Genomic DNA, 13,725 nt, shown 5'->3' with positions numbered 1-13,725 from the left:
AATAAAACAAAATTAAAGAAATGATGATGAGGGGTGCCTGGGTGTTTCAGTCAGTTAAGCATCTGTCTTCAGCTCAGGTAATGATCTTGGGGTCCTAGGATTGAGCCTTGTGTCAGGCTCTGTGCTCAGAGGGGTGTCTTCTTCTATCTCTGCCTCTGCCACTCCTGGTTGCTCATGATCCTGCACTCTCTTTCTCTCAAATAAATAAATAAATAAAATCTTAAAAAATCTTTAAAAAAACCTTAAAGTCTTAAAAAAAGAAATGAAAATTTTCTACTTTCAAAAGATATTTTTTAAGAAGGATATTATAAGTGAGAAATGCATTGTAACAAAAATGGATAAATAAAAATGCCAGAAATATTAATAAACCATGTAACACAAAATGAAAGGAAAAAAATAAAAGCACTGAAAAAAGGGGAAAATGTTGAAAGGCAATGAAAGATAAAATGGAGAGAAACCTACAAAAGTGAGAGCAAAATCTCTCCAGCCTTAACGGAAGCCAGAACACAGAGAAATAAAGAGGGCAGAGAGAGACTACTGTTCAACTAAAATTGGGTACGTAGTTAAATCTCTTGAAGTAAAAAGAATAAGTTTAATTTTCAAGAAAATATTACATTGCCAATAGGTAATACCAATATTGAATGAAAGTACAATTAGTACTTTAATTAATCACTTTAATCACTATTAAATTATTTAATTACTTTTAGTTAAAGTTTATTTTTTATTCATTATAATTATTATTTATAATTTTATTATAAAATAATTTTATTTATTTAAAGCAATTAATAATTATGAAATCAATTAATTGATTATTAACCACTTTAATTTAATTACTAATTATAGTTCTTTGATTAGTACTTTAAAGTACAGTTAACCCCTCCTTAAGAGAGTTTTAGAAAGGAACTTGTAATCATATAGGAATATTGAATTGAATACTATCCTTGATAGTAAACTAAAGAAACTGGAGAAATGATGATATTACAGGTTTCAAAAATATTTAGATAAATTCAAATATCATTTAAAATTACATTTAAATTAAAATTAAATTTTAAGTGTTATTTAAGTAAATACCATGTCATTTGAAGAAAGGCCAAATAATCATTTTGGGGGGTACCTATCTTATGAATAAGGAGTTAGAAATTGTTTATAATTTTTCCACACTCCTGAAACACATTTTCATCCTTTTATCAGAACTAATGAGTACCAAAGCACTAACAGTGGCATAGACATTGGACAGAAGCCTCTGGAAATCCAAGACGACTGGGTCATAAGTCCATAGCATTGTTGAGGAGAATGAGATGATGACGTCCACCCAGTACACGACCAAAGGACAGTCTGGGTGGCCCTTTTCTCTGGAGAGGCTCTTGAGGAGAAGCTGGTGATGTGAAGGTGCTGGCAACGCCTCTGATGCCTGGACAGGAGAATCACCATGTATGCACTCAAGAGCAGCATGACTCCTACAAAGTAGACATCCCTGGATATCGTCAATGCTAAGATCAGCCCACTGATGACGGAGTCCATGGGGGAAAGTGAGCAGTGTTTACCGACATTCAATAGATTGGTCTGGGTCTCGTTAAAAGATGCGACAGAAAACAATATACGCAGTTACTGCTGAGAGACAAACTGAGAAACCATAAGATGATAAAAGAATGAAAGATGTACTTTGTGCATTTAGATTTAAACCTGGCCAACCAGGAGGTGCTGGGGCTGATGGTGATGACCTGGAGCACACTCAGGAAGCAGGTGGTGCAGATGAAGAGACCCCTTGTCACCCTGTTCAGGCAGAATAAAGCCTTACATTCAACATCATTCATAGAGCTCAGCGATTCCAACACTTCTGCAGACAATAAAGACAGCTCAGTAAAGAGTTTCATTAGGTGAACAAAGGACAAGTGACAGATGATCAAGTCAGTGGGCTTAGGCCTGTGATCCAGAAGGAACACGAAGATGTTGAAGACAAGGAGGAGGATGTTGGCTGAGACTCCAAGACCAGCTTGTAAAAATTGGCATATTTTAACAGTAACATAAATGGCAGATGTGATCACCAGAGTGGCAAAAAAACATATTTTGTATATCTGAAAAAAATAGACCTCACATCATCAATGTCATTATCTTTGTTGTCGAAATCACCACCATCACAATTTTTATTTCACCTAATTTTTATTTTGCCCAATTAATCAGTAAAACTATGTTGTATGAAGTCTGAGAAATGCAGTCTCAACATTATTTGTTCACCAATTTGGGTGTGTGAATATATATATATATATATATATATATATATATATACACACACATATACACACATGTATATATATATGCCATCTATCTACCTATTTGTCTATCTATCTTTCATCTATCTACAAAGAGAGAGAGAAAAGGAAAAAGAGGTTAAGAGAGAGGTGGGGAGAGAGAGGGAGACAGATCTCAAACAACATATCCATAATCATGCCAGGATAATGTACCCATTCTCCATACTCTTATGCATTTCTTTCATGGAAAGTTTTGCTTTCCCATTGTGCATTACCCTGTCTCATACTCAATACCAAGAATACTAAAAAGCCATATAAGGACTCATAGATGTTTGTATAATTGAAATGTTGTAACTTTTAGTAATGTAAAAAGAATCACCAAGCAATTAGGAAAAAATAACATCCAGGTCATTGTTACATCACACTGTGACATTTTCTCTTCTTCCTCCTTCTGCATTTAGGGACCCGCATGATTACATTTGTTTTATCCTGATACTTCAGCATAATCTCCCCACCTTAAAATCAGATAATTATTAATCTTCCTTGTATCTATAGCTTTAGTTGTCATTGTCATATAACCTAATGCATTCACACTAAGGACATGAAGATTTGGAAGTGGACTATTTATTTTTACTACAAATCTTATTAACAAAATTTATTCAACATGATCCTAGATCACTCCCCTTTATTTTCAATCACAGAGTTTCCTTCTATAATCTCTTTTTACATCAGAAGGGAACTGCTGAAGACCAACTCTCAATTTTCAGAAGAACAAACACACAATTCTACATTATGTCATCCACAAAGTTGTATCAAAATGTTTATATGAAGATTTTTCTCATGTGACTTAATTTAATAAAAGGATATCCTCCTGTGCCTTTAAGAATTCTCATGTCTTGTCAGAATACTTCCAATATCAGAACATTTTGTAAAATGTCACTGAATAATTTTGCAATTATTTTATCACGTTGTTTGCCTTCTAGGAAAACATAATTATTTTACCTAATTAATGTTATATAAGAATTTTTTAAAAATAGCTATATTACTTATTTTTTTATTTATCCTTCTATTGAAAGGAAAGAGCATTCATTTTTGTTTTCAGGGGAGAAATTTTGAGAGTTAATATTCTTGGCTGAAACTCAGAACGTTATTGCTGAGGTAAACATCACTCTATTATCACCTGATATATGTGATTTTACAAAGCAATAAGTATATATTTGATTAAATGTCTATAACCATTTTTCCAAATGTTAATCTGTGATGTGACAAATTTACCTCCAATGCCAGAGCCAAAAAACTAGTAGTTCCTACAAGCATATATCTGTACTCACAGAACACCTGGGTTCTGCTGAGTTGAGTCCTAGAGATTAGGGCGATATTTGCTTAAAGACACAAATGATATTCAAATTTTAGGGATCACAGTCCAGTACCAGTAAAACAGCATTTGGGGGACGCCTGGGCGGCTCAGTGGGTTAAGCCGCTGCCTTTGGCTCAGGTCATGATCTCAGGGTCTTGGGATTGAGTCCTGCATCGGGCTCTCTGCTCAGCAGGGAGTCTGCTTCTCTCTCTCTCTCTCTCTCTCTGCCTGCCTCTCCATCTACTTGTGATCTCTCTCTGTCAAATAAATAAATAAAATCTTTAAAAAAAAAACAGCATTTGGGTGTTGACCACTAACAAAAGCATAATTATTTAATAACTGTACAAGTGAATCATTTTAAAGACATAGAGCATGTATCACAAGCCATATCCCAAAAAGAGATAATAAAATATATTAAATAAAATGACATAGATTAAAAAATTTAATAGTTAAAATTTTTTTAAAATTTTATTATTTTATCAGTTCATGAGATATATTGCTGGCCACCTCAAATTCATGCCTGCTTTCTGTAAATCGCCATCACTTACTGAAAAAGTGTATTCCTGCTGGATATATATAAAAAAATTTCCAATGACAGTCTTGAGGGTATTGAGCCTGTACAGGAAAGCACCATGTTTCTCATAGAATCAAGCTGAGCAATAAAATGTAATACACTTGGTTAAATTTGATTATCAGGCAAATAATGACAAATTATTTTAGTATATGTATGTCCTAAATATTGCATACACATATTACATGGAAGTAAGCAAATATTGCATAATGGTACAAAAAAGTCATTATTGTCTTTCTGAATTTCAAACTGCTCTGCATCATGTGTTTCTATTCAGTAAATCTGGCAACCTTACCATGGAGAAATAATAGGATTTGGAAAATATTCTCAGCACTCGCTCTGAGACAAGACAGTTAGTTTTTCCTGGGGTCGAGGGTAAAGCCCATGAGCAGTCCCAGAAGACAAATAATGCTGTTGAAGTTTCTTCTCATTATAGCCTCACCTGAAGTTATTCTCAATATTTTAAACCCAAATTATATATATAATCATAGATAAAGGTGGATAAATATCACCAATAAATAAACCTGGGATGAAACACTCATCACAAATTCTTTGGACTGGCCTGAAATGTCCAAAATAATGAGGTATAATGAAAGGAAGGTCATTCACAAGAACTCAAGTAATATTTCTCATTAAACTATACTTTATTGTATATTTTATTGGAGAAAATATAGTTTGATAAAATGTATTTCTTCGTCTTTAGAAAAAATCTTTCATTTAGAGTTGTATTTTAGTAAGTTATATAATATATACAGTTGTTTGCAGACTGCCACACACATATATATTATATTTATATTATAAAAATAAATAAAAAGCATAATCTATATGGCAAAATCACATCTTCGTTTCTGTTTTATTATTGTGTCACTTGTAATATTATATTCTTCATTAATTTTACCATATTCTATAAAAACACTGTAAAACCTATGATTAGTCATTGAAAGCACAAAGTCATTATGAGAATTACAAGTGACAAAGTGCAGGTAAGTTGGTTGGTTCAGTGGCAATAGGGATGTCATGAGAAACAGAGCTGGCAATTTCAAGAAGGAAAAAATAACTTTTTACATAGATCAGTTGCACAAAAATATTTCGTAAAATGTACAGATGCCTAAAGAATAAGTATGTTAACTATTAGATACCACTGAATGAACTGAAAAGCAGCAACTCGTCTTTCTCTGACTGCCTTAAAACACAATGCTTATTGACAAAGATACCATTCTTTAAAGGCACTATATTCTCAGTAATTCTGGGGGAAAGCACAGGCAGGGAATGTGAGGAAAAGTAAAAAGCATTCAAATTCAAATAGAACATCACAAATATTACATAAATCTACAAATCTGTATCCTGAAACCATTAAATAAACTTACCTTTAATATGGAAAGGACTAATGGTATTTATAATTCAGTAACATGGATGGAACTAGAGCGTATCATGCTTAGCGAAATAAGTCAAGCAGAGAAAGATAACTATCATATGATCTCCCTGATATGAGGAAGTGGTGATGCAACATGGGGGCTTAAGTGGGTAGGAGAATAAATGAAACAAGATGGGATTGGGAGGGAGACAAACCATAAGTGACTCTTAATCTCACAAAACAAACTTAGGGTTGCTGGGGGGAGGGGGTTTGGGAGAAGGGGCTGGGATTATGGACATTGGGGAGGGTATGTGCTTTGGTGAGTGCTGTGAAGTGTGTAAACCTGGTGATTCACAGACCTGTACCCCTGGGGATAAAAATATATGTTTATAAAAAATAAAAAATTAAAAAAAATAAAATAAAATATCAAATAAAAAAAAAGATAGAAGACTGAAAATATGAGAAAGGAATTCTAACACTTCAACAAAAACTCCTATCTAACTCTTGAGCATTCTCTGTTATTAAAACTGAGAAATGGTCACTTACCCAAGTGAGACTTTATAGTGAGTTTGCTTGTGTGAAATGAGACTATAAGTAGTTGTAGGGAAGCGATGTCCTCAACTCGTCTCCCCAATGCCCATTAGTGTCATGTTAGCTGTAGAAGCAGGACACCCCTAGCTTTGGGATTTGTAGGAAGGAGACAACCACAGGGAAAACTGAAATTACCTGATTGCTGGATAACAATAGATGAGGACACCTGGATGCCCAACTTTTCTATGTGAATGATCATTTTCTTATGTAACCTTCCTGGTGAGTTGTACATGTCAGTACATGTTCATGAGTCAGTACATGTCAGCAAAAACTACCAATAACCCTACCTTCAAATGAATAGTACGCCATGTCAGATTGCCCAGTGTACCTCCAATGGTTCAAGAATTCATTGGCAGAGAGAGGCCAGATGACAGAGGAGTAGGGGATCCCGTTTCAGCGGGTCCCCTGAATTTAGCAGGTTATCTCTCAAACCATTTGGAACACCCACAAAATCAGCCCGAGATATTTTATGTGTATGGATCTCTACAAGAAGAAAAGTGACTGTTTTTTGCAAAGTAGGACATGCAGAGGCATGAATCTGAGGAGAGATATTGGAAGATAAACAGAACGGGGAGAAAGCCTCTATAAGCTGGCTCCTGGAAAGTGATGTAGCACTGGAGCAAAAATTTGGAACCCTTAGAAATCTGCTCAACTGAGAGGCAGCCCTCTAAAGGGGCTCTGGAAATGAAAAGGCAGAATTCTAGGTGAGGCACTGTGGTCTGGCAATCCAAGGAGTCACAGAGTGAATGGGCATGCCAGAACCTGTAGAGTGCCTGAACAGTGGAGCAGGGAAGCAGGATATGGTCCGTGAGCCACGGGAAGACTCTCAGCTTGGGTTGCCATAAACCATGATCCAGGCCAGCTGGTAATCACTCCTTTCCTGAGCAGCCTGAGGACTGGAACTTGGGGGCATTTTACCATCCCCTGGGAGGGGGAAACAGCTGTCCCCATGACTGGGGAAAAGATTGCAGGCAATAGCATCCTGGAAAGGACGTTAGGGTGACACCCAAACACAATCCAGGAGCTGTGGTTGTGCATGGGAGCCCTCAGCCATTTACAGTTTTGGAATCACAAAGGGCAGTGGCACTCCTGGGTCCCTGGGACTACCTCTGAGAGAGCTGCTGTGGGTACACACCACGGGAGGCTGTTGTTTTCAGCAATGCATACAGAAGTGGAGACTATTTGTCCAGAAAGACTGCGATCTTGTTGCTCTGGACCAGAGGTTTGGGCAACGGCAATTTTTTTTTTTCGATTTTTCTTTTTTTTAAAGATTTTATTTACTTATTTGAGAGAGATCACAAATAGAAAGGCAGGCAGAGAGAGAGGAGGAAGCAGGCTCCCTGCTGAGCAGAGAGCCTGATGCGGGGCTCAATCCCAGAACCCTGGGATCATGACCTGAGCTGAAGGCAGAGGCTTTTTTTTTTTTTTTAATTTTTTATTTTTGATAAACATATATTTTTATCCCCAGGGGTACAGGTCTGTGAATCACCAGGTTTACACACTTCACTCACCAAATCACATACCCTCCCCAATGTCCATAATCCCACCCCCTTCTCCCAAACCCCCTGCCCCCGGCAACCCTCAGTTTGTTTTGTGAGATTAAGAGTCACTTATGGTTTGTCTCCCTCCCAATCCCATCTTGTTTCATTTATTCTTCTTCTACCCACTTAAGCCTCCATGTTGTATCACCACTTCCTCATATCAGGGAGATCATATGATAGTTGTCTTTCTCTGCTTGACTTATTTCGCTAAGCATGATACGCTCTAGTTCCATCCACGTTGTTGCAAATGGCAAGATTTCATTTCTTTTGATGGCTGCATAGTATTCCATTGTGTATATATACCACATCTTATTGATCCATTCATCTGTTGATGGACATCTAGGTTCTTTCCATAGTTTGGCTATTGTGGACATTGCTGCTATAAACATTCGGGTGCATGTGCCCCTTTGGATCACTACATTTGTATCTTTAGGGTAAGTACCCAATAGTGCAATTGCTGGGTCATAGGGCAGTTCTATTTTCAACATTTTGAGGAACCTCCATGCTGTTTTCCAGAGTGGCTGCACCAGCTTGCATTCCCACCAACAGTGTAGGAGGGTTCCCCTTTCTCCGCATCAGTGTCCAGAATCTATAAAGAACTTAGCAAACTCAACACCCAAAGAACAAATAATCCAATCAAGAAATGGGCAGAGGACATGAACAGGCAATTTTTTTTTAAGGTTTTATTTATTTATTTGACAGAGAGACAGAGATCACAAGTAGGCAGAGAGGCAGGAAGAGTGAGGCAGGGGAAGCAGGTTCCCTGCTTAGCAGAGAGCCGGATGAGGGCTCGATCCTAAGACCCTGAGATCATGACCTGAGCTGAAGGCAGAGGCTTAACCCACTGAGCCACCCAGGCCCGGCAGGCATGCCCATTTTTGCTCTGATTCTCTGAAGAGGTGCAGAAAGCCTCCAGGGAACAAAAGCCACACAGAGGACAGTTTGCATTAAGCCCATTCCCCTGACCAATTTGAAATGAGTCCATCCCCCTGGCGCAACTCCACCCTGGCAGGGATAGGTGAGAAACAGTGCAACAGGCCCCTCCCCCAGAAGATGGGCTGGAAGAACAGGTGGACTGCAAGCCTATAGATCCCACAAGACTGTAAAATTCCAATGCCAGGCTAGACTTTTCTGGGCCAGAGGTTTGGGCATAGACATTTTTGCTCTTATCCTCTAAAGAAGTGTGGAAACAAAAGTTACACTGAACCCATCTCCATGACAGGGGGTGGGACAATTCTGCCCAGGCAGGGATACCTGAGAAATAGTGTGGTGGGGTCCTCCCCCAGAAAATATTCTGGAGAAAAGATGATGACAAGTGTATGGATTCCACAAGACTGCAAAATTCCAGCATCAGGGTAGAATAGTATATTGAGCTCCAGGTGTTGCCACATGACTCACTTATTTTTCAGATAAAACTCTTATTTTTTCTTTCTTATGCTTTTTCTCTTTTCTCTTTTTTCCTTTTTCCTATTTAGACTAGATGCCTATTATACCAACTTATATTTCATAGTTGCTTTTTAACTTGTATTTTTTCACATCTACATTTTATACATATATGTGTCATTTTACTCTTTTTTTACTTTATTCAATTTTACACATACACACATATATAAAGTTATATACATAATATGTATATAAAGTTTTATATATATAAAGCATATATATGTATGCTTTATATATTTATATGTATATATACACACATATATGTATATATGTATACACATATATGTATATATATATGCTTTATATGTGCATACATATATACATATACATAGGTATATGTATTATGTATAAGTGTATATATATACATAAGTAAAACTTCATATATGTGTGTGGTATGTATACATATGTATACTGTATATGTACATACACATATATACATATGCATATACACGTGTATATGTGTATACACACATAAATATATGTATGTGTAAATATATACATATGTGTGTATACACATATAAACATGTATATGTGCATATATATGTATACACACATATATATGTGTGTGTATACATATCACATACACATATATGAAGTTTTACTTTCCTTGCAATGTATTGTCTTCTAACACACAGACCAAAACTCACACAGGAATAAGTGGATCACCATATTTTCTCCACACTGTGAGATTATAGTCTCCCTTCCCCTCCCTTATTTTTTTTTTTTCAATTTTATCCTTGTGTTTCCTTTTGGCTTTGTTTATTTTTCTGTGGTGGCTTCTGACCACTCCAGGTTTTTCTAGGGTTCATCTTGCTTGGGTCCTATTGATATTTTGGACTCTGTTCACTTGCCCACCCATCATTCTCTGGGCAGAATTATTAGAAGGAGGAATTCACACACAGAAAGAAAGAAGGAAGAAAAGAAAAGAGAAAAGAACCAGAGCCAGTGTTCTCTACCACAGAGATCATCGATATGAATATAAGTAAGATGTCAGAAAGAGCATTCAGGATAGCAATCAAAGTTAACAGCTAGGCATGAAAAAAGCATAAATGACGATATAGAATCTCTAAGTACAGAAATAAGATCTAGTCAGGCCACTCTTAAAAATACTATGGATGAGATTCAGTCTAAACAGGATAGGCAAACAGCTAGAGTCAAAGAAGCAGAAGAGAGAATAACTGACCTACAGGATAAGCTGATGAAAAGGAAGTAACTTGAGGAAAACAACTAAAAGCCCATAAAAGGGGCACCTGGGTGGCTCAATGGCTTAAGCCTCTGCCTTCAGCTCAGGTCATGGTCTTAGGGTCCTGGGATCGAGCCCCGCATCAGGCTCTCTGCTCAGTGGGGAGCCTGCTTCTCCCCACCCCCACCTGCCTCTCTGCCTACTTGTGATCTCTCTCTGTCAAATAAATAAATAAAACCTTAAAAAAAATTAAAAGCCCATAAAAAGTCTTGGAGAGATTAATGATGTCATGAAATGTTCCAGTGTCAGAATAATTGGGATCCCTGAGGTGGATGAAGAGAAAGAGAGAACTAGAAGGTATATTTGAGAAAATCATAGCTGAGAACTTCCCTAATCTGGGAAATGAAATAAGCACTAATGTTCAAGAGGCAGAGAGAAACCCTCCCCAAATCAACAAAAATAGATCAATACCCCAACATATAATAGTGAGGCTTGCAAATCTTACAGCCAAAGAAGCTATCCTGAGAGCAGCTAGGGAGAGGAGGTTCCTAATGTATGGAGGGAAGAACATAGAATAATATCAGACCTATCTCAAGAAACCTGGCAAACCAGAAAAGGGCTGCCAAGGCATATTCAGAATAGTAAATGAGAAGAACATGCAGTCAAGAATACATTATCCAGCAAGGCCATCATTTAGAATGAATGGAGAGATAAAGATCTTCCAGGACAGGCATAACTGGAAGAATATGGGACAAGACAACCCTGTAAGAAATATTAAGGGGGATTCTGTAAGTGAAGAGAAACCCCAAGAGAAATATAGACCAGAAGTACCAGAGACAATCTACAGAAACAGGGACTTTACAGGCAATACAATGGCACTGAATGCATATCTTTCAATAGTTACTCTAAATGTAAATGGGTTGAATGTTCCCATCAAAAGACATGGGGTATCAAATTGTATCAAAAAAGCAGGACCAATCCATATGCTGTCTACAAAAGACTCACTTTGAGCTGGTTCTTTGAAAGAATTAGTAACATCAATAAACCTCTGGCCAGATTTACCCAAAAGAAAAGAATAAGAACCAAATTAATAGAATCATGAATAAAAGGAGAGATCATGACCAACACCAAGGACACAGAGACAACTGTTAGAAATCATTGCCAGCAGCTATATGGCAATAAATTAAGCAATCTGGAAGACATGGATGCATTTCTGGAAACTTATCAACTACCAAAACTGAAACAAGAAGAAATAGGCAATCTGAACAAACCAATAGCAGCAAGGAAATTGAAACAGTCATCAAAAACCTCCCAAAAGGGGCACCTGGGTGGATCAGATGATTAAGCATCTGCCTTTGGCTCAGGCCATGATCCCAAGGTCCTGGAATTGAGCCCTGCATCGGTCTCCCTGTTCAGTGGGAAGTCTGCTTCTCCCTCTCCCACTTCCCCTACTTGTGTTCCTGCTCTCGCTCTGTCTCTCTGTGTCAAATAAACAAATAAGATCTTTTTAAAATTATGCCTCCATCAGAAAGGATGCATACCCAACTTTTGTAGCAACATGGACGGCACTGGAAGAGATTATGCTGAGTGAAATAAGTCAAGCAGAGAGAGTCAATTATCATATGGTTTCACTTATTTGTGGAGCATATCAAATAGTATGGAGGACATGGGGAGATAGAGAGGAGAAGGGAGTTGGGGGAAATTGGAAGGGGAGGTGAACCATGAGAGACTATGGACTCTGAAAAACAATCTGAGGGTTTTGAAGGGGTAGAGGGTGGGAGGTCGGGGTACCAGGTGGTGGGTATTATAGAGGGCACGGATTGCATGGAGCACTGGGTGTGATGCAAAAATAATGAATACTGTTATGTTGAAAATAAAAAATAAATTAGAATAAATCCCCAAAAACAAGAGTCCAGGGACAGATGCCTTCCTGGGGGGATTATACCAAACATTTAAAGAAGAAATCATACCTATTCTATTGAAGCTGTTCCAAAAAATAGAAATGGAAGGAAAAGTTCCAAACTCATTCTATGAGGTCAGCATTATCCTGATCTCAAAATCAAAGACCCCATCCAAAAGGAGAATTACAGACCTATATCCTTGATGAATATGGATGCCAAAACCCTCATTGAGATCCTAGTCAATAGGATCTAACAGTACATTAAAAGGATTATTCACCATGACCAGTTGGGATTTAATCCTGAGAGGCAAGGGAAAGAAAAACAAAAATGAACTATTGAGGCTTCATCAAGATAAAAAAAGCTTCAGGGCACCTGTGCGGCTCAGGGGGTTAAAGCCTCTGCCTTCAGCTCGGGTCATGATCCCAGGGTCCTGGGATCGAGGTGGGGCTCTCTGCTCGGTGGGGAGCCTGCTTCCCTTCCTCCCTCTCCGCCTGCTTCTCTGCCTACTTGTGATCTCTGTCAAATAAATAAATAAAATCTTTAAAAAAATTTTTTTTAAAAAAAAGCTTCTGCACAGTCAACAAGACTAAATGGCAGCTAACAAAATGGGAGAAGATATTTGCAAGTGGCATTTCCGATAAAGGGTTAGCAACCAAAATCTATGCAGAACTTATCAAATTCAATGCCAGGGGAAAGGACACAGGGTTTGAAACATGGCGGATGATATGTACCAGCAACAAAGGACTAACACTGCAGAACCATCCCTGGGTCTCATCAGGTTCAGCCTGGATGAATGAATTTACATGAAAATGAGAAATGACAGAAAGCTTCAAACCAGATTACATGCCTATGGTCAGCATTTAAATATGATTTGGAGGAACCGGTGACTGCTATAGAAACTGATGAGGAAACACATGAAAGAAATATATAAATCAACAAAATAGAATATTCTGATGCTTTTTGTCAGAGGAGATGGTAGCGTATGAGTTGTTCCTCCATTAAGAGTTGGTCGAAACAAAGAATTTATTGTGTATGGAATACAGAAGACTTTGTATGGCTGCCTCTTCAAATGTAGAAGACATTCAAAATAGAAATCTGTGTAAATTTTTTTTGTTTTTTTGAAGATTTTATTTATTTATTTACCAGAGAGAGAGAGAGTGAGAGCACACAGGCAGGCAGAGTGGCAGCAGAGGCAGAGGGAGAAGCAGGCTCCCCACAGAGCAAGGAGCCCAATGTGGGACTCTATCCCAGGTTGCTGGGATCATGACCTGAGCTGAAGGCACCCGATTAACTAACTGAGCCACCCAGGTGTCCCAAAACCTGTGTAAATTTTGATATAAGGCATGATCAAGGATTCCTCCACTACTGAACTTAATTTGCTGATAACTCAAGAATTCTTAATCTAAAGGGCACTTTTATTTTTTTTCCAACTGTTTGAATAAATGTGATCACCAACATGCAGCACTCTTTTTTTTTTTAGGAATTTATTTGGTCTGTTGTCTTCTCAGACAATTTCTGGAGTTTTTGTTTTTGTT

The 13,725-nt window shown here is 37.7% G+C and overlaps 1 protein-coding gene and 1 pseudogene across 1 annotated transcript; one reads left to right on the top strand and one right to left on the bottom strand.

The window, feature by feature from the left end:
- Nucleotides 1-1,133: 1,133 nt before the first annotated feature.
- On the bottom strand, nt 1,134-6,431 carry LOC132027630 (putative vomeronasal receptor-like protein 4). Its single transcript, XM_059416405.1, is given in 6 exon segments — nt 1,134-1,180; nt 1,183-1,326; nt 1,329-1,599; nt 1,602-2,090; nt 3,525-3,631; nt 6,410-6,431. Coding segments are annotated over 6 exon segments (1,080 nt in total).
- Nucleotides 6,432-12,903: 6,472 nt separating this feature from the next.
- LOC132027629 (U6 snRNA-associated Sm-like protein LSm3) lies at nt 12,904-13,281 on the top strand (annotated as a pseudogene).
- Nucleotides 13,282-13,725: the final 444 nt, after the last annotated feature.

This window comes from Mustela nigripes, chromosome 12 (genome assembly GCF_022355385.1).
Source record: "Mustela nigripes isolate SB6536 chromosome 12, MUSNIG.SB6536, whole genome shotgun sequence".
Taxonomy (NCBI): Eukaryota; Metazoa; Chordata; class Mammalia; order Carnivora; family Mustelidae; genus Mustela; species Mustela nigripes.
Note: the sequence above shows the minus strand (reverse complement) of the source record. Positions and strands in the feature narration are given on the sequence as shown.